Here is a 19,498-nt window from a genome sequence, read left to right as displayed (position 1 = left end):
AAATGTGCATGAACACGGGAAGAATATGAAAACTATAATCTGAATCATCCTCTGTCTAGACAAACAAGTGCAAAGTGTAGCATCCACTCAACGTATCAATCACTGTTCTCATGAACCTTCATTTAGTAAATGATTTACTATCTGGCACTTGCAGTGCTAGAAAAAGAACTTCACAGCAATTAGTTACTGGTTCAGAGAAAGGTTTTATTACAGGTAATTGCCTAAGGGAATGGCAGGAGGAAAAGTGCACACAATGAATTATGCAAACACATCATGATCTGTAATATTACAAAAATCTGGATTCAAACTAGAATTAAATTATAACAGTCCATTAGACTAAGTGCAACGTGAAAGTCAATTTCCAACAGTACCGATAGAAAATGATTATTCTGAAAACATACTAAAATTTGTTATTGGCGAAAGCAACGCACACAAACTTACGCGCCACAAAATCATCCGCAGCTCTGGACAAACTTCCGAAAAAATAAAAAAAAAAAAAAAGATGCAGCACGCGTCTCACGCGGGTGCGTCGTCAATTGAAGTCCGACCAGCAACAACGACGCAGGAACCAATATGCCGCTTTCCTTGCCGAAACGCGCACTATTTCATCCCAAAACACGACATTAATTTACTTATTGACAGTAGTAGTAATTTTAAGGAAGTTCATATAAAAAAAGCCCCAAAATAAAGAAAGTGATGAGCCGGCTACTGAAGCACGCGATAACGAGTGTGTTTATTCGAGTCCCCTTTAAGGACAGGGGCTCTGCGCAGAACGCAGCGGTGCAGCTCCGTCGGCTGCCATCTTGGAGACCTGGGGCCACAGTCTGTGCACTTCAGCAAAAGAAAAAAAAAAAAAAAAAGTAAATGAAATGTACTGCGGGAAAACGCATTAGTTTAGTGGACAAAGTCGACAGACGTCGCTCGGTCCCCCGCGCGCGTCTCCCGGCAGCCGCGAGGCCGCCGTTCCCGGCGTCATGCCGTCGAACCCGTTGCCTGCGAAAGAGAGCAACCTCTTCAAGAGGATCCTGGTGAGTTGCGGCAGTGAAGTAATGATCATGCCCAAAACCGACGGGTCGAGCGGGGCGTAGGGCTGCTGGCACCACGGGGGACTCGGGCCGTGACGGGGGGAGGGGGGTGTCCGTACGGGACCCATTCGAGAACCATCTGGAGGAGCGGAGACCTCGAGGCTCGGGGCTGCTGCGCGCGCCGCTGCAGTTCGCGTTCCAGCACGAAGTTTGCGACGCAGTCGGCGGGGGGTCCGCAGCTGCAGCAGAGTCCGTGCGGGGAGCGGAGCCGGCGGCGCGTGCGTGATCATTGCGCGTGGGGGGCGAACACTGTGCAAAACGGGGTAAAACGAATCCGGTGGCGCAAACGACACCGCCGCGCTGCTCGTTCCCGCTTCTGCGGCCCCCTCATCCACAGCGGAGCGCGTGTTGGTTTTCCGAGGCCGCGCGAGGCAGTCAGTGTAGTTACTTTGTTTCTGTGCTCGCGCGTAAGTCACCCCCCACCCACGGCTGCGCTGTCACTTCTTGTCTCCCTTCCCTTTCTCCTCCTGTCCCCAGAAATGCTACGAGCAGAAGCAGTACAAGAACAGCCTGAAGTTCTGCAAGATGATCCTCTCCAACCCGAAGTTCTCAGAGCACGGAGGTGCGTGCGACTTTACCACAGTAACGGTGTGGCCACTGTGGCACGAGTCACCTGAAAGCTCTTTTTAAAAAAAAGAAAAGGGGGGAAAAAAAAAAAGGGTCCTCAAAGCCCAGAATGAGCAGACCTTTAAATCATTAGCCTCCCATCACCAGGTGCACAGTACACCCTGCTTATTTTCCTTGTAATGCTTTGTTACTCTAACAGCAGGTATGCATAAATGTCATTTTCATCAAACCTGTTCATATTGCTTTGGGCCCCAGGTCTCTGTGTTGTTGTTGTTGTGCTTAGAGAAGGTGGCTCGTCCCCCAGGTGAAATATGAATGGCGATCTCTCGGTGTCCCATAAATAATGTTGTGAAGAAGCTGCTCTGAAACTGCCTGCTTAGGCAGAGGCCAGTGCTGTGGAGTCGGAGTTGGAAGTAATTGCTGGGTTACCGGAGTCGGAGTAAAAATGTAGCGACTCTGACTAAATGTACCATCTATGCCAGCGTATAAGTCGACTCCCAAAAATTAGAGGCGTAATGTAGGTTTAGGCCTATATTCGCCGGATAAGTCGACCCCCAAAATAATGTGCAAGTTTTGGGCAGCTCTGTGGAGTTGGAGTTGGAAGCCGTTATTGGGTTACTGGAGTTGGAGTCGAGGGTTTTGTGTACCGACTTCACAGCCCTGGTGTAAAGCCTTGCTGCAGCTGCTTTTTAAAACGATACCAATACGGTCCCTGTAAAGAATATGATAGCTGACAAATCAAAGGTACGGTCGTATTAAAACAAGGGGCATCATATGTAGTTTATAATCTACAACTGATGTTTGTTAACGGTACATTTTTTTGGGGGGGGAAGAGACTTGATTTGCGTTTAAGAAAGTATTGGTCTAGAATTTTCAGGTCAAACATTCAAGCAAGCCCTGTGGATTATTGAAGACTCTACAGTTGGTTATATGAGCCGTATTTTGTGAGTTTTTGAGTTGTGTACTTCCTAAAGCTCTGAGAGCGGTTCTGCGGGCTTTTTTTCTCTGCAGAGACACTGGCCATGAAAGGTCTCACCCTGAACTGCCTGGGGAAGAAGGAGGAGGCGTACGAGTACGTCCGAAAGGGGTTGCGTAACGATCTGAAAAGCCACGTCTGTATCCTCCGTCTATGTTTCTTCCATCTCCCTCTTGAAGGTGGAGGTCTCGCGTCAGGTTGTTGGTAATAGGGTGTCTTTGATTTGTCAACATAAATTTACATTATCACTGTGTCAAAGGAGTGACATTACAGTATGATCAATTGCAGTTGCTAGCGTATAATGGAAAAGAACTGTTCTTGTAGCAGGATTGTTTGCCACATGAGTATCTAATAATAAACGTGTGCATTACAATTGCCATCCCTATAATTGAGTAAATAACTAAGTCAACTTGGAGAAAAGCATCTGTTAAAGCAATTAAAAAAATAAATTTAATAAATTTTGGATCAATAGCTATATTTATAATTGAAAATATCCTGCCTGCTCTGCATTAAATTGGGCTGCTATGGGCTTTTCACAGTGTCTAACCGTAACACTTCCAGGTTTCCAGTGTATACAGTCTGTGAATGTGAAACCTCAACCCAGCCCCCCTGCCGAGCTTTTCCTTAACGGGTAGGCAGGCTGGCATGTTTACGGTCTCCTCCAGAGGTCTGACAAGAAGTATGACGAGGCCATCAAGTGCTACCGGAATGCTCTAAAGCTGGACAAAGAGAACCTACAGATTCTGCGTGACTTGTCCTTGCTGCAGATCCAGATGAGGGATTTGGAGGGATACAGGGTGAGTGGACGACGGCTGGTAGCCAAACAGCAGCTTTTGGGTGCAGGACCACAATGTTTTTGCCCTGATATACTTAAAACTTAATGATTGTGGGGGTGGTCACATGGACAGGATGGAGGACACAGAGTGAATTAAGGTTTTCATTACACAAGAATTGAAATAACGCAGTGGGGATGCATCAGCTGTAAACCTGAATGTGACACTAGTGTTAAACTATGTGAGAGCTGCAACAGAAAGATAAAAAGTTCAAAAACAAAAGCCTACTAACACCCACAGTCCAGGAGGCCGTCTTCTCCTGTTATGCTATTCACCTTCTGCTTTAGTCTCAGACCAGCTACCTAATGTCACAGCTTTAGCTGTTTTGTTAATAAAAGCCAGCTAGTCCTCCTGTGAACGTGGGACAAGATGAGGTGTCAGTGTTGTTTAGCCCTGCCCATGTTTTGGATCTGCCTCCTGCAAGGTCAGTGTGGTCATAGTTATAGACAGTTACAGTTTATATATTCAGTATATCTATATTCATCTCTGTATAATTTAATCAATTTGTAATGCACAGATATTCAGGTAGGTACATGAATACAGCATGTGTAAGTATACAGTTTTAGAACTTACAAGGTGTTTAAATTCTCCTGTATTCAGGTGGTTCTCAATGACTTGGTCTTTTACATTTGTTGTCACGCGACAGTCATCGGTAAGACCCCCCCTGTCACCTTGTAGCTGTCATGAAGCATCATGTAAGGGTGTCTGCGCTTCCTTTTCAGGAAACCAGGTATCAGCTTCTCCAGCTGCGCCCCACGCAGAGGGCGTCCTGGATCGGCTACGCCATCGCCTACCACCTGCTTAAGGATTATGACATGGCGCTACGGCTGCTCGAGGAGTTCCGCAAGACCCAGCAGGTCGGCACCTGCGGCCATTACTCTGTTTTGAGGGGTGGGTGTTTGAACGGCTAGCTAGTGCTTCACAGTTAGGGAATCTGCCGTACTGTGACTTGGGAGGATTTCACCAGTCTATAAACGTAGTGATGCCAAAAGGCTTTGCTGAATTGTAAAAGAAAGTGGTAAAATCTGAAATCTAGTCAGAATTGAGAGATTGGTAGCATACATACCTTGGTCAAGGATACTGCTGCAGGAATTCAAACATGGGTCATTTGGTGGAAAGGCAACATCTCTACCTACCATATACACTGCCTGCTGCCCTGTGCCTCCTATATGGCACTTCATACAGTGTTTTCAGTTTATCGAGCTTCAACAATTTGAATTTCAATGAATATACCACTTGTAATCGTGCCTTTTACTGGATTGGTGTGCAGCATGCCGTATATGCAGGACAGTTTATTCTGCTGTAGGTGCCTCCCAACAAAATGGATTATGAGTACAGCGAGCTGCTGCTCTACCAGAACGAGGTGATGAGGGAAGCGCAGTTGTTCCAGGAGTCCTTGGAGCACATAGAGACGTACGAGAAGCAGATCTGCGATCAGCTCACAGTGGAGGAGATCAAAGGTGCGAATGGACCCAAAGGGCGGCAATCATCAGAACATGTCACATGTCTTAGAGCTCGTTTGAAAGCAGGAAAGTAGTTATTGAGAGTTGCAGTGAGTTACTGTGAAATGTAGTATTTTGCAAATTGTTACCGTATCTTCAGCTCTCACATTTTGGTCCAAGGTGACTTACAATGTCAGATAATCAACTTTACAAGGATTTACCCATTTATTCAGCAGAGTATTGTTACTGTGTCAGTTTAGGGCAAGTACCTTGGTCAAGGAGACTACAGTAGGAGAGGGATTCGGAATAGTGACCTTCGGACTTCAAGGTGGTGCCCTTAACCACTGTGCTACCTACTGCTGGGAAAAAAAACTGTACTCTAAGGGAACAGAGTTCCTTAGGCTTCTCTAGTCCCTTTCCACATAAATGGTCTTTTAAGCCTTGACAGCAGTAGAACTCGTGAGGGGTTACGTGTGAGTTCTGTCACTCCAGGTGAAATGCTTCTCAAGTTGGGTAAGCTGGAGGAGGCCGCCGCCGTTTACAGATTCCTCATTGACCGCAACACAGAGAAGTGGTCGTACTATGCAGCCCTGGAGAAAGCCTTGCAGCCCTGTAAGTCTCAGAACTTTTGAAAATGTCGGTTTGCGATGGGGCGTCCGCGCCCAGTATGTGATGCCCTCTCGTTTCCTCGGTCATGGGCTCAGGCACAATGGAGAAGAGGTTGCAGATCTACGAGGAGGTGGGGAGCAGGCATCCGAAGGCCCTCTCTCTGAAGAGGCTGCCGCTCAACTTCCTCACAGGTCTCGTAAACGCCGGACTTTCCGCAGCTCGTGAGCCATCCGTGTCGCTTTGCGTCAATAATGATCGTTTTCCGCCCCCCCCCTTCCCTGCCAGGTGAAACATTGAGGGACAAATTGGACAGGTTCTTGAGGACAAACTTCAGCAAAGGCTGTCCGCCGTTGTTCACAACTTTAAAATCTCTTTACAAAAATCCAGAAAAGGTAAGGGCCCTGATGCGTGGACTCATGTAACAATTTTAAATACAGAAACTGCTGTCTGGGAAATGCCATGGAAGGTCATTAAGATTGAAACTGTCGCAGATTTCACCAGCTAATACCATATTTATGAAGTGATGAGTGTCTTCTGTATTCATCAGGTCTCGGTTATGCATGAACTCATCTTGGGTTATGAAGCATCTTTGAGGACATGCGGCTTGTTCACTCCCAATGGTAAGTGATTAATGCAGCCCTGCTTACAGCCGTATGTGCCTTTATCAAAGAACATGGAACATTAATGCGGTGTTGATTAGGTATGGGCCACTGAGCTTCAATCACAAAGCTTCACAATTTAAAAAAAAAAAAAAAAAAAAAAAAAAAACTGCACTAAAACTCCTAACTGGTTTCTTGGATTACAGCAGCGGGAGCAGAGAATTTGTAGGGACATGGCCTCGTCGACCAGGAGTGTTTCCTACCGTTTTTAGATAATAAGGTGACTGCAGTGCCGCTCACGATTTGTTCTTGCAAGTGAACGATGATAAAGAAACGTGGGAGAAATTTGGTTAGTGGGCAGGCGTAATGGGGCCAGTAGAGTCGCTGCCATCAAACTCAGTTTATACGATCGAATCCCGACTCCTGCTGCAGTACCCTTGATTGAGGTACTTTCCCCAAATTGCTTAGATAAAAATTACTGTACTGTATAAATGGGTAGTTTTTGATAGGTCAACACTTAACACTATGAAGAAAAGCATCAACTAGATGGATTAATATAAGTAAATAGAAGCTTGACTTTCTGTGTGTGTCCTCTGACTGTTGAAGATGGTGGTGAAAAGGAACCGCCCACCACCCTGCTCTGGGTCCAGTACTTCCTGGCCCAGCACTTTGACAAGCTGGACAAGAAGGACGTGGCTCTGGAGTACATCGATAGTGCCATCGAGAGCACGCCCACCCTCATAGAGCTCTACTATGTCAAGGCCAAAATCTACAAGGTGAGACTCGTATCTGCGTGTCCAGGTGGTAACTGGGTTCAACGGAGTCTTCTACTGAAGCGGTCCGCTCCACGTTGAGCGCTAAATGCCGCATTTTAACTGGCCACCTTCTGTTACTAAGTCCAGTTTTACGTGCTGTCCAAGTGGACACTTTACATTCATTTATTTAGCAGATGCTTTTTTTCTGAAGCACCTTCCAGTGAACTCTATGTAGTGTTATCAGCCCACACACTTTATTCACCAGAGTGACTTACGCTACTAGATACACTATTTACAATGATTCACTCATCCATACATCAATGGAACACACTCTCTCTGTCATTCACACACTGTGGGTGAACCTGAACGGCGTGTCTTTGGACTATGGGAGGAAATCCACACGGACACAGGGAGAACATGCATACTCCACATACGCTGAGCAGGGATCGAACCCATGGCCTCCCACACCACCCAAGTTCTGTGAGACAGCAGAGCTACTCGTTGTGCCACCATGCTGCTTTCACTCTGTGGTTTCACTAGACAACTCCCACCACCACTGGGGCGAGCATGAATCTCTGAAATGTTTCTGAAATGTTCATATGAATGATTCGCTGCTGCGGATGTTTTGACTTAGTCTTTAAAGAGCCAGCCTCCTGGACTTCTCATGAAGGTACAGAATTACTGCTGGAGTTGTGTAGAGTGCTGGGTTCCAGGACAATGGGGTTGTGAACCTCCCTTGCTTACTCCTAGCATGTCCAGAGCTCTGAGTCCACCCCCCAGCAGATAGACTCTCAGAATCCCCCCTTTTCTCCCAGCATGCAGGAAACTTGCAGCAGGCGGCCCGCTGGATGGAAGAGGCCCAGTCGCTGGACACGGCCGACCGCTTCATCAACTCCAAATGCGCCAAGTATATGCTGCGCGCTGGGATGGTGAAGGAAGCTGAGGAGATGTGCTCCAAATTCACACGGGTACCGGCAATAATGACAGCACCATGAATAACTGTATCTCCCACAACAGCTTGAAAGTGATGAAAACTAATTAAGGAGCCCTTTGGAGTGTGTGGTTCATTAGAGGAAGTAATGAAGTGGCTGTTATGGTGTACTGGGCATTTTTTTTTTTTTGGACTATCTCTTCAGCCAGGCAGATAAGGGTTGAGGTTGTGATCCGAAACACTACTGAAAACACGCAGTGTAAGCATGGAAGAAACAAAACTCAAGATGAACGTGGCTGTTTTGTGAGTGTGTTGTACCTGCCAGGGAGTGAGAAGAAAGGAAAAAGCTGGAGTGACGTGTCCTTGTGCGCAGGAGGGGACCTCGGCTATGGAGAACCTCAACGAGATGCAGTGCATGTGGTTCCAGTCAGAGTGCGCTGACGCTTACCGCAAGCTGGGGAAGTTTGGCGATTCTCTCAAGAAGTGTCATGAGATAGAGAGGGTACATCGCTCGTATCCATCATGGTATCATTGCTAATATGCATGACGCTGGGACACACAGGTGACCACGCTCTCTGTCTTCCATAGCACTTTGTCGAGATCACGGACGACCAGTTTGACTTCCACACTTACTGCATGAGGAAGATGACTCTGCGGGCCTACGTGGCTCTGCTCAAACTGGAGGACGTCCTGAGGAAGCACTCGTTCTACTTCAGAGCGGCTCGCTGTGCCATAGAGATCTACCTGAAGCTGCACGACAGCCCCCTGACCAGCGAGAGCACAGAGCAGGAGGTGAACGCAGGTGAGCATAAGGGTGAGACGGGCGACGTCAGAGGGGACAGCGAGGTGCCCACCTTGACCAGCCTACCCTGTGCTCTGGGCCTGTACAGAAAACCTGTCTGCCAAGGAGCTGAAAAAGGTGCTGAGCAAGCGGCGGAGGGCGCAGAAGAAAGCTAAGCTGGAGGAAGAGCGGAGGCACGCGGAGAAGGAACGCCAGCAGAAGAACCAGAAGAAGAGGAGGGATGAGGACGAGGAGGAGGTCGGAGGGCCCAAAGAAGAGCTGCTGCCCGAGAAACTGGAGAAAGTAAGGATTCCCTATATAACCCTCATGAAGATGGTGATGCTGAAGGTTTCTGTCCTTAAATGACTGCATAATTTATTTTTTTAATTGTATTCTTTCCTTTTGCTGCAGGTTGAAAATCCCTTGGAAGAGGCAATTAAATTTCTGACTCCCCTGAAGAACCTTGTCTCTGACTGCATAGATACTCATCTTCTAGCTTTTGAGATTTATTTTAGAAAAGGTACTTTTAACTGCGCTCACACTCACTCTTCGCTTTGTCTTTTCTGGTAGTTCCTCTTTAGAAGGAACGGGCATCTGATCACTGGCATGCCGCAGGGTCCTTCAACCCTTAAATATTCCCACTGATGAGTGTACTTTATGGGCAAACTACCTACGCCAGCAAATAATTTCAAAATATTCTGCTTACATGGCACCTGCAGGGGTAATTTTTAATTTCTCTTCTTCAGGAAAGTTCCTTCTGATGTTGCAGTCAGTGAAGAGAGCGTTTGCTCTTCAAGCAGACCACCCCTGGCTTCATGAATGTTTGATAAGGTTCTCCAAAGTCGGTACGTGTTTGTTCATGTTTTCATCAAGTGTTTTAATTTATCACAAAAAACTAAATATGTACATGATTGACTCCTGCTGTATAAATACTTCCTTTGGTCGTTTGAAAGTCGTTGGTTTACTTCAAAGTGATCTTGAATGGATCAACTGTAGAGAAGCAGTGCTGTTGGGTTTCTAAGATCTGCCATTTTCCACGTGCACTTTACTGCCACCTATGGGCTGGGTGCATAAGTACAGGTGGTTTTCGCAACACACACACCATAAAGAATACACACACACACACACACATTTTCAGAACCGCTTGTCCCTTACGGGGTCACGGGGAACCGGAGCCTACCCGGCAACACAACTAATAAATTCAATTCAAATGAAATAAACGGGAGAAAAACGTTATCTGCAAACATCCATGACATTGACCGTCCATAACTTTACATGAAGCACGATGCTGCGTAACAGATGCACCTGTTCTCTCTGCAGTTAAGAGCTTCTCTGTGTTGTCACATTTGTTATTTTCATCTCTTTAGTTTCTGACCACAGTAACCTCAATGAAGTCGTCTGTAAGGTTTTGTGTTTAGAGATGAGGAAAATCTTTGGGAGTAAAAATTATGAAACCTTCAACAATGACTTCCTCAAAAACAAATCAAACTCCATCGAGCACCTTCTATCAGGTACCATTTAAAAGTTTACATTTTTGTCTTGAATATTAATACTGTTTTCGTCCAAAACAATAAATGGCTCCTCTGAATGTGCACAGGCGCCAAGATGATGTATTTCTTGGATAACTCGCGGCAGGAAAAAGCCATCGCCATAGCTACGCAGCTAGACGAGAGGCTCGAGGACCGCAACGTCGAGGTAGCTTGGGTGTTTGTTTCGTACGAGTGTATGATTGTTTCCCTGCAAGCGCTGCTGGGTGACGTTTGTTAAAGTAGGGGATGTGTTTAAAAAAAAAAAAAAAAAAAAAATTCCTTTCGGTTTCCCGCCCATCGCCTCAGACGTGCACGAAGGTGCTGGAGGCACTGCTGGACAGGAGTTTCGGGAGCTGTATCCCCCAGGCGGAGGGCTATCGCAAGGCCTGCCACAGACTTTTCCCCCTGGCCACCGCCTTCACGCCTGCCGTCAGTGAGGACGACAAGGCCTTCGCCCCGAGGAACCACAACAGCATCGGTCGTGACCTGCTGACCAACGAGATGTGAACGGCTCCTATGCGGACGCTCCAGCGCCGCGCGACGCCACTGGCTGCCAGGGAGACGGATCCCTTCGACCCCCAGCGAGGAGACGCGGGTGCAGATGGGAGCACGGTCTCGATGACTTCCTTGACCGAGCTGGTCCTCGTGGGGATCGTCCCTTCGGGGTAGACAGGGCTTCTTAATTTTTTTTTTTTTCTCTAAACGTTGCCATAACTTGTTTCTTGTGTTGGGATGAGGAGGGTAGCTGAGGGGTTTCGTTTTGTGCTTCTTTTACGTTTAATGGGGAACGCGTACCAAAAAGCAGTTCAAAACGCCGGCTCCGCGGAGTCAGGGAGGAGATCTTTAAATGACGGATGGAGGCGCTTCGGTTTGCAACGCAAGCCGAGCGCTCGTATTCCCACCGTAGGGTTTTCTTTCACAAAACAAAGGCCATTATTAGTAGTGGCTGACGTGCATGAGAAGATGTGCTTTCGTAGAAAAAAGCAGCGGCTGGAGAAAAGAGTGTTTTGTTTTGTCAACACGTGACACATTTTGTGGGACGAGCAGATCTGCACACTTTGTATCTTACAGTAGTTTATAGGGTCTCCTGTGCGCAGCATCCTGGAAACGGTGCAAAAGGAGCTTAAACTTGCCTTATGTGTAACAGAAGTTGAGATGCTGGTTTTATGAGAAATAAAGTGAAATGCACTGTTTGTGTTTTTTTTTTTTTTTTTTCTGTTTTGTCTTATCCTGTCTTTTGCACTGTTTTAGAAAGGGGTGTTTCCCCGTCAGAGGTGAGGTTTTGCGGTCTAATACGGAGTGGGCTTCGTTTCCTCTTATTCTCAAGGCGGCTCAGTACGTGAAAAGTGTTGTGTACTCTGGCCTTTTTTTGGGGGATTTGTTTGTGTGTGTGTTTTTTTTTTTTTTTTTTTTTTTTTTTTTTAAACAGTGATCCAAATGGAAGCAGATTTCCAGGCTCTCTGAGGATTGGGACAAACTGGGAGAACTTTTAGTGGAACTTTAACAGCACTTTGCTTCAGAATGCCTTTACCCTGTCACAGGATCCAGGGGTGCATGGACACGTTTGTTTGACAGGTAAAATAAGTGTGCCCCCAGCCCTCTTGTGAAAAGTTTAATTATTCAAATGTTGTGAGATAACTGTTAGAAAATACCCCCCCCCCCCCCACCTTGTCTTTTGAATGTGTAAGAAGTTGAAGGAGATGTTTCTCAAAGTTTTGCTAACTGTAATGCTGTAATAAATTATTTTCTACTCAATTCCTGCTTCTCTGGTTCTGGCTGCAGTTTTAAAGTGAGTCTTTTTCAACTTGAAGTAGATCAGAAACTTTAGCTGGGAACGTCTGCATTGTTCCAAGTTAAGTATGGGAAAACTTTTTTTTTTTATAAACTAATAGTTATTAATACAATAAAACAGATATACAAATAGATATATAAATGGCATATAGATACGTATAATAACGGAATATGAAATAGTTGCATTTTACATACAGTATGTCATTATTAGGGGGAGCGTGGTGGCGCAGTGGGTTTGGCCAGGGCCTGCTCTCTGGTGGGTCTGAGGTTCAAGTCCTGCTTGGGGTGCCTTGTGACAGACTGGCGTCCCGTCCAGGGTGTGTCCCTGCGCCCTGTGTTGCCGGGTCGGGCTCCGGCTTGCCACGACCCCACTTGGGTTGAGCGGCTTCAGTGTGTGTGTGTGTGTGTGTGTGTGTGTGTGTGTGTGTGTGTGTGTGTGTGTGTGTATATTTCATTATTACAGCTGTGAGCACAGTTTTCAATAAATCCTTTTATATCTCCTCTTTTAACCTTTTTGAACATACTTGTAACTGATTTACCCAGTTACACAGCTGGTCTATTTTTAGGGTAAGTACCTTGCTGAAGGGCATTACAGCAGGAGGAGGGACAGCTGGTACAGTAGTAGTTAGTTGTTGCCTTTGGACCAAAGGGTGCAGGTTCAGCTCTCATCTCTGGCTGTAGTACCCTTGAGCAAGGTACCTACCCTAAATTGCTTCTGTTAAAAAAAAAAAAAAAAAAAAAAAAATTACGCTGCTGAATAAATGGGTAAATAATTGTAGGTAGATTAACAGTGTAGGTTGCTGTGGAGAAAAGCATCAGCTAAATGAATAAATGTAGGTGGGATTTGAACCTGTGGATCCAAAGGTGGCAGCTCTAAGCTCTGTGCTACTGTTTAATGAACATATTGTTTATTAAATGTATTCCTTGTGACGAAGGATCTGATGATGCTGATGGCCAGCTCAGTGTGTTGAGATGTCTTATTAAACATACTTCATTGATAAACATGTCAAAGGAAGTACCTGGAGGTGGTCGGGCTCGGGAGAGTCGCAGCCCACCAGGTTTTATACAAAATATTTTATCTGCCAATATCCTTAACTATGCAAATAATCCTTCAATGAAGTAAGAGTTGCAACGACAGAAAAGCCAGTAAAGACTTTGACCCTGGAGGAACACAAGTGGACAGCAGCAGCCTCATGGAGCGGTATGATACCTGCCTTTGAAATCGCCTCTAATGTAAATGCCCTGGAACCCGATGCTCCATTTTCATCTAAATCGAACACGAATGGAAAAAATTGGTCTCGGTTGGGGAGACGGGGCTAAATCCTGAGTTTTCAACCAAAAGAGGCCAGTTAGGAATCTGATTCTGCAGATTCAGCAACCGACAGCTCAGGATCAGCATCCGGGAGTGGAGTGTCAGCGGGAGTCCGTCGAGCGAGCTCACCCGGCGCTGTGTGGGGTCGCAGCCCGCTTTCCCGTTACTCAGGTGGTGGGATCAAGGAGCGGACGGGGGCTCGAGAGAAACGCACCTCTCTGTAGAGGGGTGTCAACCGAAGGAGCCACTCTGTCCCCGGCTTCCGAAGTGTTACATGTAAGGCGTCCCGCTGAGGCCCGGGAGCCGTCGATCGCCCGGAGGCTCCGAAGATCAACGAAAGGGCGCAGCTGTGGCAAAGGGACTGCTGGAGGTGCGAGACTTCCCACCTCTGCAGGGCGCTGGAGAGTCTGCGAGCGAGAATATGAAAATCGGGGACTTCACACCTGTCACAGCTCAGCATCTTAACAAAAACGGAGGTAAATGAGGTCGGTCACGCGTCACAAAGCCATTTACAGAGCGCATCCGCAGCAGTGAATGGGTGCTGGACTTTGGGGAAAAATTCCTCAGCTGTTATAATAGCTGTGCCTTATTTCTTAATCATCTGTGTATTTTCTCTTTCGTGATTTGATAACGTATCCATTAATGAAATCGTCTTGTTTTGGCTGTAGGAGTTTAAAGTGTCCCCATTACAGGCCCATAGTTAGGTTTATGGGAAAACATATTTCTCAACAGTAGGTGGCGCACGAACATTTTTTTTTTTTTTTTTTTTTTTTTTTTTTCTTTCCCCCCTCCAATCTCAGACTGGGGCGTGAAAAGGCACTAAAACCGCTCTTCTTCATTCTTGTAGAAACTGCAGAGCGGATGAAAGTTAAGAACATGTAAAGTGTGAATAACTACATAAAGTATTGGATTAACTATTATTAATATGCGTTCACAGTGATATGTGTGTAAAATTGCATGTTGTGCCCAGTAGTAAAGGCTCATTATGATATAGAAAATACCGTAATAAAACTAATGATGATGATGTGCGCCCTGCAGTCTGTTTACAAACACACCTTTAGGGAATCGCTGCCAGCGAGCACAGACACCCCCCGCTGAGTGAGGGGGGGGGGGGGAGGCAGCAGGACGGCGCCGGGTTTAGCCCCGCCCACGTGTGTGCCGAGGCCCCGCCCCCTGCGAGGACCGCGCGGTATTTAGTGCGGAGCGCGAGCGAGCGAGCGTGAGGAGAGTGAGGGACCGCAGCGAGGTGCTTTTTTGGCGGAGGAGCGAAGGTCGTCGTCGTCACCCGTCTGAGAGGCACTTTCTTTCTCTCTTTCTCTCACTCAAGTGCAGAGCGCGCACCATGAAGTCTCCGAAGATGAAAAGTGAGAAGAAATGTGAGTTTTTCACGATGACGAGCCTTTTAATAAAGATTTCTGACAGGACGAGAGAGTCGAGACAGAGACGAGTCGAGTGTTAATTAATATAACCTGAAGTGAGTGTGAAGGAGTGTGACGAGAAGATTATGTGTCCCGACCCGTGCAACGCTTTTCATATGACATAAGGTCTAATGATGATGTTAACTCTCTGAAGAAACTAGGTGTTGTGTTTGTACACCGTTTCTTACACTGATTTGCCTGTTTATTCGGCTCGTTACACTTACTGTATCCTCAGTTCAGGGTGAGTACCTCGATTAAGCCGTTAACTTAGGTACTACTGTCTACAGCAGCAGGTGGGATTCGAACCCGGGTCCTTTGGATTGAAATAAATGGAGCTTCTACTGTACCCACCGTGTGGCATCACTTTACAAGCGATTCAGTGGTACCATACATATTATTATTAGTATTATTTCTGACTTCCTAGTTATTAGAAGTGTACAGAATGATTAAATTGCATTAGTGTAATTAGAGTTGAAAGCTCTGAAACATTTCAATTGAACTTTTTTTTTTAACCCCTTCAGAAGACTGCGCTGTACCCCCTATGTGTGGTAAACAGTGATGTGACCTGTTAGAACTGCACCTCCCCTAAGTGATGCATCCCCCCCCCCCCCCAGCACACTTCCTGGAAGAGGACGACGACCTCCACGCCGTGCTGTGCGAGTTCAACGCCGTCATCGAGGACTTCACGTCCCCCGTGGAGAAGAGGCACTTCAGGTACGAGGAGCACCTGAAGAGCATGAAGAGGCGGAGCAGCGCCAGCGTGAGCGACAGCGGCATCAGTGACTCGGACAGTAAGTGCACCTTAATCTCGCTCTCTCGCACGCGCACACCCTGTGCCTCTTTCCTCTTGTGGATTCTTGGCTAGACTGATGACAGCCTTTAAGACTGATTCCTTACCATAGTAAATGTCGAAGGGCTTTACAAGGGCCCCCGTGGTGTCGGTGATGGTCTCTGTGTGCGACATTCCCAGTACACTGCGGTGTTGAGTCCCATCTCCCTGCAGCTCTTCAGACAGAAAAATGTTCCGGTGCTCTTTAACATCATGGCTGTGTGTGCTGCGGTTTGAGAGTTTGGGGGGGCAGTGTAAAAACGGACTTTATTATAGAACTTGCTGGACACTGTGCAGAATTCTTCGGGGGTAGTTGGTGCCAAGTGCAGGGGTGTGTGCGTGAGAGCTGCGCCATCTGGAGCACAGCGCACGACACAGTCCTCTGAAGTGCCGAGTCAGAACAGTTTAAGAAATCAGCCAGAGGGGATTTACAGTTAGTGTTCGACCCAGAGGCTCCCTGTACATGATCTGCTTTGTATGAAAGGACCGATTGACTGTTAACAAAGCTGGACATTAAACATCACTCTCTCCCATAGAGGAGGGGTGGGAATATCACGGTACCGACTTGGATCAGGCATAGAGTCCCTCAGGGGTCTGGCACAAGAGAGTAGTGCAAGGAGGATAGGAACAGGTACTGGGATGGAGGGGGAAATGACAGCATGCAGAGGACTTGCTTCTTCAGCAGTCTCACATTCTGCAGTGGCACTGGGTTCAAATCCTACACGGGACTCCTGTTGGCTTCTCATCAGAGACTTACTGACCGGATCGTGAAGGAGACACGCTGCACGCAATCTGTTCCTCACAGAACAGAAAAGTGAGGCAAATGGGAACTGAAGGGTTATATATCAACTGCTTGTTCGATTCATGGTCATGGTGGTCCAGAGTCTATCCCGGATGCATTGAGCGTAAGGCAGGATACACCCTGGAGAGGACACGAGTCCATCACAGGGCAATCACAGAAACACAAACACACACACACACACACAAAGGACAATTTAGAGTTATCAGTCCACCTGAAACACATGTCTTTGGATTGTGGGAGGAAACCAGAGCACCTGGAGGAAACCCTCATGGACAGGGAGAGAACATGCAAACTTCACACAGACTGGGCCACATTCAAACCCATGTCTGAACGTACAATGAAACAGCTGTGAGGCACCAGTGCCACGCAAAACCATTCTGCCGCCTCTTAACTCTTTAATTTTAATAATTATATTAAGTCATTTTAATTTGTTGTCATACATCAAGAAATCTGCGTGTGGGGTAGTTCGGCTACTTTAGTACGTGTAGGAGTCCACTGTGGAGAAGCCGTATTCGGTGCAGCCGGAGCAGAGCGGAACATGGTACAGGCAATCTCCACGGCAACGGCCTCCCCTGCATTTCGGACCAGGCAACCGGGCCGTTCTCTCCTTCTCTCGCCACCTCTGGATAACGAATGCTTTCTTCTCGGCACGTGTCATGCGTCAAAAACCAGAGCATGTTTATGATGTCACAAACAGCAGCGGAGACGAATCGTCTCTATGGCGCAGGAACACCCACGGAAGCAGTTCCTCTCCATGCCAGCCCTTCTGCTCCTGCTCCTGCTCCTGCTCCTACATTAAGCGAGAGTGTGTATCGCCCCCTAGGGGAGGGCTCTGGTTACTCGCTGCAGGGGGACAGAAGAGATGCAAAGAACAACATGACACTGAGAGTAGCTGAGAGCTGGGGAGCTGTGGTGGCGCTGACCCCATGGAAACCTCTTCTAATGATACGCCTGTTTTCTCTTAAAATATCTGGGGCCTAGGAATGTGTAAACAGTGTATTTTTACACTGGGAGGAACAGAGCTGTGTTGGTCGTTGACTTCAAATTGATGCAAATGTGTTTTTTGGCATGAAAGGAGGTGTGTGTGTGTGTGTGTGTGTGTGTGTGTGTTGGGAGGGTCTCCTCAGTCACCTACAGGATGCAAAAAGCTGAAATGCTGCGTGTCCTTCAGGTGCCGAGGGCCTCAGCAGGAACAGCTTCAGCTTCAGTGACGAGAAGCTCAACTCGCCCGTCCCTCCCTGCCCCGCCGTCACGTCCAGCAAAGGTGTGTGTGTGTTGCGTATTGAGTGTTGCCACTCCTAACTGTCGCTGTGCAGAGCTAACGGTCCCTTATTTGTCCAACTGCAGCTAAACTCGGAGACACGAAAGAGCTGGAGGACTTCATCGCCGACCTGGACAAAACTTTAGCCAGTAAGTGTCGTGAGTCCAAAGTGAATTACAAATGTCATTATTTATGGTTTGCGTGTGAGAGAAACACACAGTAAGGGGCCCACAGTACTCATTGTTTCTCTAGGAATGACTATTACGCTGACACAAGAAGGAGAAATGTACTGAAGTATTTAAAAAATTGTGGGAAAATACTGACGTTTTATAAAATGAATAATAATACTAATAATGAAAGAAAGATTAGAAAAGAGGCCGTTTAGCTCATTTTGTTTCAAATAGAGAGCTTGGGAGCTCACTGGTTAGAGCCGCCACTTTACTGTCAAAAGGCATGGGTTTGAATCCCTTCTCCTCCTATAGTGCCCTTGATCAAGGTACTTATCCTAAATTACACAGTAAAAATGTACCTTGTTTTATAAATGGGTAAATCATTGTAAGTAGCTTTGTGTACAAACATCATACTTACAGAGTATGGAGAGTAATGAAGCAGTTGTTTACAAGAACATACTGTTTACACCAGCTGACATGGTGAACGCAGCAGGGTGGGGCTGCTAGCAACACCGGACACCTGTCTAAGTATAGCGTTGACATCGGAGGAGCAGGAGCATGTACTGAGCGAGGTGTTTCTTTCCTGCTGTTTCCTCCCGCAGGCATGTGAGCTGGAGCCTGAGGGGAGAGAAGGCCACCGAGGAGCAGCACACGCACACACAGAGACGGCAGGAGGATCCAACCAGGCCTCAGTCAGGGCCCCTGTGCCCTTTGACCCCAGCAGGGTACATTGAGTCCTGAGACACTGTACACGTTGGCAGGCAGGGATGCCCCACACACCTCCACGAGTGAGACTGTCCTCCCCTCACAAGTCTGGAACGGGCTCACTATTTAAAAGCTTTTCATAGAAATGTATTTGTAATTATATAGAACGAGGTATTGTAAATTTATGGTTACTGCTTTTTGTGAAATATATTTTTTTATTTTGTGTAAATATTGTTCATTGATTCAGATTCTACTGTGTTGGTATAGAAAAGATATTTTTTTCCCTCCAACATTTAATTGTATCTTGATATGCTTATGCTTCTAACGACTGTGAATCTTGTGTCTTAAGTTTTAATTAATTTGTAAAATCACACTACATAGAATGTTTTAACGCAACTAACACCCCACAGGTGATAACTGGAAATAGAGCTGTGCTGTAGAACACCAGACTCCTGTAAATTTAGACCCGATAATCAGTGCAACAACGCAAGTGGTATTTTTGTCATACTTTTTAGCCGAGTGTCATTTGGAACAGTTTTTTATAACGTCTGAGCTGCGAACAAGCTTCTCCAAATTCAGCCAACAAATGTGTTAACACAGAGCTAAGGAATATTTTTAACCGCTGCAAGTTTTATCAAAAACCTTCAGAAACGGCAGTCGAACGAAACCGAGGAAACTGTCTCCTTGGCAACTTCCTGCTCTCGATGCACATCTGTTAATAAAATGTTTGTTGAAATACTGTTTTGCAATTGTTTTGTATGTAAAAGCACCATAGCTACTTATGGCACACACACAGTAGTTTGAGTACACTTGCTGGAAACTACTTTTATTGAATGATGCGTTCGGTTAATAAGTCTGATGGGGAAATGAGGTTCCATGTCATCACAGCTCTTCTACAGTAGGTCCCAGAGATGTAGGACACCTGTGTGTCACTCTGCTTTCCCGCTTCTGTCCAGTTCGTCCCCTACAGGTGTTGCCAAAGTGGACTCCCACTTTTCGCTGGTACCGGACACCAGCACTTTGACATCATCAACAATCCTTTCTGTAAACACTTGTAACTGTTGCCTGTAAATGTAGTTAGATGTGGACCACGGTAGAAAGCA

The 19,498-nt window shown here is 46.6% G+C and overlaps 2 protein-coding genes across 2 annotated transcripts; both read left to right on the top strand.

Annotated features, from left to right (window-relative positions):
* The first annotated feature begins 554 nt into the window (after positions 1-554).
* On the top strand, positions 555-11,818 carry LOC108930156 (N-alpha-acetyltransferase 16, NatA auxiliary subunit-like). The gene is made up of 20 exons (XM_018745269.2): positions 555-1,028; positions 1,563-1,647; positions 2,664-2,768; positions 3,268-3,425; positions 4,184-4,318; positions 4,768-4,921; positions 5,396-5,515; positions 5,608-5,703; positions 5,798-5,904; positions 6,060-6,132; positions 6,718-6,887; positions 7,682-7,834; positions 8,171-8,299; positions 8,386-8,599; positions 8,688-8,881; positions 8,990-9,098; positions 9,325-9,423; positions 9,946-10,089; positions 10,176-10,273; positions 10,414-11,818. Exons 1-20 carry the CDS (start codon positions 975-977, stop codon positions 10,612-10,614), a joined length of 2,598 nt encoding a protein of 865 aa, XP_018600785.1. The 5' UTR covers positions 555-974; the 3' UTR covers positions 10,615-11,818.
* A 2,604-nt stretch (positions 11,819-14,422) lies between these two features.
* On the top strand, positions 14,423-19,133 carry rgcc (regulator of cell cycle). The gene is made up of 5 exons (XM_018742362.2): positions 14,423-14,586; positions 15,243-15,419; positions 17,431-17,523; positions 17,607-17,669; positions 18,293-19,133. The coding sequence occupies exons 1-5, from the start codon at positions 14,553-14,555 to the stop codon at positions 18,298-18,300; spliced, it is 375 nt and encodes a 124-aa protein (XP_018597878.2). The 5' UTR covers positions 14,423-14,552; the 3' UTR covers positions 18,301-19,133.
* The last annotated feature ends 365 nt before the right edge of the window (positions 19,134-19,498 follow it).

The sequence above is a fragment of the Scleropages formosus genome, chromosome 12 (assembly GCF_900964775.1).
Source record: "Scleropages formosus chromosome 12, fSclFor1.1, whole genome shotgun sequence".
In the NCBI taxonomy this organism is placed as follows: Eukaryota; Metazoa; Chordata; class Actinopteri; order Osteoglossiformes; family Osteoglossidae; genus Scleropages; species Scleropages formosus.
The sequence above is the reverse complement of the archived record's forward strand: the minus strand, read 5'-3'. Positions and strand labels throughout refer to the sequence as shown.

Coding starts and splice junctions, on each gene's coding strand:
- LOC108930156 (XM_018745269.2), top strand. CDS start 975: ATGCCGTCGAACCCGTTGCCTGCGAAAGAGAGCAACCTCTTCAAGAGG. Junction 6,888..7,681: donor TCAAGGCCAAAATCTACAAG/GTGAGACTCGTA, acceptor CTTTTCTCCCAG/CATGCAGGAAACTTGCAGCA. Junction 9,099..9,324: donor TGAGATTTATTTTAGAAAAG/GTACTTTTAACT, acceptor TCTCTTCTTCAG/GAAAGTTCCTTCTGATGTTG.
- rgcc (XM_018742362.2), top strand. CDS start 14,553: ATGAAGTCTCCGAAGATGAAAAGTGAGAAGAAAT. Junction 14,587..15,242: donor GATGAAAAGTGAGAAGAAAT/GTGAGTTTTTCA, acceptor CCCCCCCCCCAG/CACACTTCCTGGAAGAGGAC. Junction 15,420..17,430: donor CGGCATCAGTGACTCGGACA/GTAAGTGCACCT, acceptor CGTGTCCTTCAG/GTGCCGAGGGCCTCAGCAGG.